The sequence below is a fragment of the Oryzias melastigma genome, linkage group LG9, assembly GCF_002922805.2.
Source record: "Oryzias melastigma strain HK-1 linkage group LG9, ASM292280v2, whole genome shotgun sequence".
In the NCBI taxonomy this organism is placed as follows: domain Eukaryota; kingdom Metazoa; phylum Chordata; class Actinopteri; order Beloniformes; family Adrianichthyidae; genus Oryzias; species Oryzias melastigma.
Genome location: NC_050520.1, coordinates 16772984 through 16776994, shown reverse-complemented (window position 1 = coordinate 16776994; position 4011 = coordinate 16772984). Strand labels below are relative to the sequence as shown.

The window sequence follows — 4011 nt, the reverse complement described above, 5'->3', positions numbered from 1 at the left end:
AAAAAAAAAAAAAAAAAAAATTGCGATGCTGAGTCAGCACTTTTTTCGCAATGTTTTTATTGCTTATCGGGTCGCATTTTAAACATTGTTGTTTCGTAAGTGATATCATTCAGATTTTGCCACAAAATGGCCGCCAAGGTGTGGGTCGTGTGGCCATCCCATAGTAATGAGAATTTTTGACAAAACTTGTGATTCTCCAGAGATGGACGTTAGCTTTGCTCTCACCCATGGACACCAGGCGCCACATGACGGCAGGAGTGGCGAAGCAGGCGAAGACGTCGTCGGTGCTGGTGAAGTGGGTGCGGTGGGGGAAGACTATGGACTGGCCGCGGCACTGACCCCACATGTAGACCTGGAAGAGAGCCCCCCGCTGTCACAGCAGCACACACGGACCGAGCGTCTCTGATCGGGGCAGTACCTCGCCGCTTTGGGTCTTAGCCGCAGAAGTGTGCGTCGAGTGGCATGCTGCCACCTCCACCACCCTGAGGGAAGAACACGGTTCACGGTTCGGACCTCCACGATCAGCAGGAAGGGAGGACAGGAAACAGGAAGTACCTCTCTTTGTCGGCCATGATCTGGACGGGGCTCAGGTGGTTGCTTTTGTTGCCCGTCCCCAGCTGACCGTAGGTGTTTGCCCCCCAGGCGTAAAGCAGCCCTTCGTCTGTGAGCGCCAGGCAGTGTCCGTATCCTGAGACGACCTGGAATGAGTTCACGAGATGTCGTCATTTTTGAGCATAAAATTAAAACATTTCTGTAAATAGACATACCTTTTTGTATTTTTAAAATTCTTCATTTTGCATCAACCTTTTAGCTTGATATTCCAAACCGTTGATGCACATTTTTAGCTTTATGGTTCATTAGAACATCTCAAAGAGATATAAAAAAAATTAGTTTTTTTCCTCCTTGACATCGACCGGGTAATGAACGGACAGAAATAAAACCAGCATCCAGTGGACTCTCTTGACCACGTGTCAAAGTCAAGGCCTGGGGGCCGGATCCGGCCCTCCGAGTGATTCTATCCGGTCCTCCGAGTGATTGTATCCGGTCCTCCGAGTGATTCTATCCGGCCCTCCAGGTTATTTTATTTTATTGTTATCAATGATCCGATGTTATCTTGCGCTCATTTCTAACTTATTAGACAAAATATTATGGAGAGTAAAATATTGAAAGTTATTTAAGGTTTAAGTTGATTTATTCTGGAATAATATTCCTGCTTTTTTATTATTCATAATTATGTTAAAATGTTACGGTTTTAAAGTTTTAAAAATTGGGATTCTGCTAACTTTTTGGATTATTTTGGCTAGTTTGGATCTTAGCTAATATTTCAGCTAAGTGCTAGCTGTTTTAGCTAATTTAGGCTTTTTTCAATTTTTAGGCTTTTTTGGAGTTCAGCTAATATTTCAGCTACATGCTAGTTGTTTTGACTCATTTTTTTCTGCTTTTTCAGCTATTCTTAAGTTTAGCAATTTTTTTCAGCCACATGATAGCTGTTCTGGCTAGCCTAAGTTTTTTTCTTTATTAGTTTTTTAGTCTAATTTGGCATTTGGCTAATATTTTAGCTGGCTATCAGCTATAGCATTTTCAGCTATTAGCCTCAATGACTTCAGCCATTAACTTCAGGATTTTCAGCAATCATCCATCCATCCATCCATCTTCTTGGCCGCTTCTTCCCTTTCGGGGTCGCGGGGGTGCCGGAGCCTATCCCGGCTACTGAAGGGCGAAGGCGGGGTTCACCCTGGACAGGTCGCCAGTCTGTCGCAGGGCTTTCAGCGATCAGCTTCAGTATTTTTAACTATCAATTTCAGCATCTTCAGCTACCAGCACAAGCCTTTTCAGTGTCCAAACTCAGTTTACAGCATTCACACTAGCATTATCGCAGGAAATGCTATATTTAAATCAAGCTCAGGGGTCAACAACCTTACCCCCAAGGACTCCACAAGGTGCCCTCAGGTCTCTTCTAAAAATAACACAACTCACTTGTGAGTGCGTCTAAAATAACATTTTATTCTGTTTCTATTTTTTAATCCCACTTACATAGATTTATAAATTGAAACATCATAAAAATAAGTTGATGATACATGAAGTTTAGGTGACCTCTGACCTCCTCCAGTTCAAAGATCTTTAATTTTAGTTAAAAATGCTGCAGATTTGGTCATTAGTTCAAAATATGACAGGATTTGTATACAAATGTGTAAGTTGACTTTTTATCTTTAACATTATATAATTGATAAACATGGAACAACATAGTGAAAATGGGACATTTTTCCCATGAAATGTAAGTGATCATCTGAAAATGTAACAATTACTGAGATTAATAAAGTTCTGAATGTTGATGTGTTTTCTAGCTTGTTGCCATTGTTGATAATTATGGTGAGAAATCAGAGTCTTTACATAGAGGAGTTATTATTTTTATTATTAATAAATCTAAAAGAGTGAAATACGTTTTTAAATAAAAGGTATTTCTGTAGATAGTGATGAGGTTGTAGAAGACTTCTCCTGAAGGCTCTCACCTGTTGAACGCACAGACCTTGGAGAGCAACGAGGCGACTCGGAGACAGCTGGTTTCCATTGTTCCCGATACCGAGCTGCCCGTTTCCGTTGTAGCCCCATCCGTAAACCTAAACCCAACCGAAGAAAAAACTTTTTCTTCAAGGTTGTGTTGAACTGCACTAAAGTGGGATGAAGAAAGGAGGGATTTGGACCTCTCCGTTGTTGACCAGCGCCATGGAGAAGGTCTGACCACACGTGATGTCCACGGCCACCTTTCCCTGCAGGCTGCCGCTGACTCTCCTGGGATACGGCTGGTTGGCCGTGGATCCTGATCCCACCTGCCCGCAGTTGTTATAACCCCAAGCAAAGACCTGAGCAGAGGAAAGGGGGTGGGGCTTAAGTTATTAAAGTGATAATTCTGTCTCAAAAACATTACTGTGATAAAAACGTTTTTTATGAGAAAATTAAATCAAGATTTGTATCAAATTATTGATTCAGCAAAAGCAGAACAATTCAGAGATTTACTCTCACTGTCAGAGTAACAACACGTCAAATGTTCCATTTAACATTTTAATAGAAAAGATGACCGAGGCGTATGCCTGCATTTCAACAAAAGCTGAAACAAAAACAGAGGAAAAACAGCCCAATTTCCTCCATCATAAAACCTGGTAATTAGACTTTAAGCATAAATAACATTTGAGAAAAAAAAGTAACAGAGTGAGGGATGAACGATCAAAGATATAAATTATCTAAAGTTTGTGTCGTTTTTTTTACTTAAACTCCAACAGCCTCCCTTTTTTAATCACAAGGCTAAATAAAATCTTATGACTGAGTTTAAACTTCCCGGGCTCGCCTCACTCGAGGATTTCCCTCCGGGTCGTGACCCACAAGGTTTGAGTCTCAACCAACAAGATTTGGTCAAGACTCACGAGATTTGGTTGAGACTCACGAGATTTGGTTGAGACTCATGAGATTTCGTTGTGACTCACAAGATTTGGTCGAGACTCACGAGATTTGGTTGTGACTCACGAGATTTGGTTGAGACTCACGGGATTTGGTTGAGACTCACGAGATTTGGTTGTGACTCATGAGATTTGGTTGAGACTCACAAGATTTGGTTGAGACCCACGAGATTTGGTCGTGACTCATGAGATTAGGCCGTGACTCACGAGATTTGGCAGTGACTCATGAGATTTGGTAGTGACTCACGAGATTTGGTAGTGACTCACGAGATTTGGCCGTGACTCGTGACATTTAAATCGTGACCCACGAGATTTTTTCGTGACTCACGAGATTTGGTAGTGACCCATGAGATTTAAGTTGCACCCCACGAGATTTGAAACGCGACCCATGAGATTTGGACGTGACCCACGAGATTTGAATCACACCCCACGAGATTTGAATCGCGACCCACGAGAATTGAATCGCGACCATCGAGATTTGAATCGCGACCCACGAGATTTGAATCGCGACCCACGAGATTTGAATCGCGACCCACGAGATTTAAGTTGCGACCCACGA

General features: G+C 42.2%; 1 protein-coding gene across 3 annotated transcripts in view; it reads right to left on the bottom strand.

The window, feature by feature from the left end:
- Positions 1–4011, bottom strand: part of rcbtb1 (regulator of chromosome condensation (RCC1) and BTB (POZ) domain containing protein 1) — a 15934-nt gene that overhangs the window by 4877 nt on the left and 7046 nt on the right. For all 3 annotated transcript variants that reach the window (XM_024294214.2, XM_024294213.2, XM_036213520.1), the window contains exons 5-9: positions 2703–2861; positions 2511–2618; positions 556–698; positions 419–482; positions 226–352 (exon numbers count right to left, since the gene is read on the bottom strand). In XM_024294214.2, the coding sequence (XP_024149982.1) occupies positions 226–352; positions 419–482; positions 556–698; positions 2511–2618; positions 2703–2861 (601 nt within the window). The remainder of the gene's footprint in view (positions 1–225; positions 353–418; positions 483–555; positions 699–2510; positions 2619–2702; positions 2862–4011) is intronic.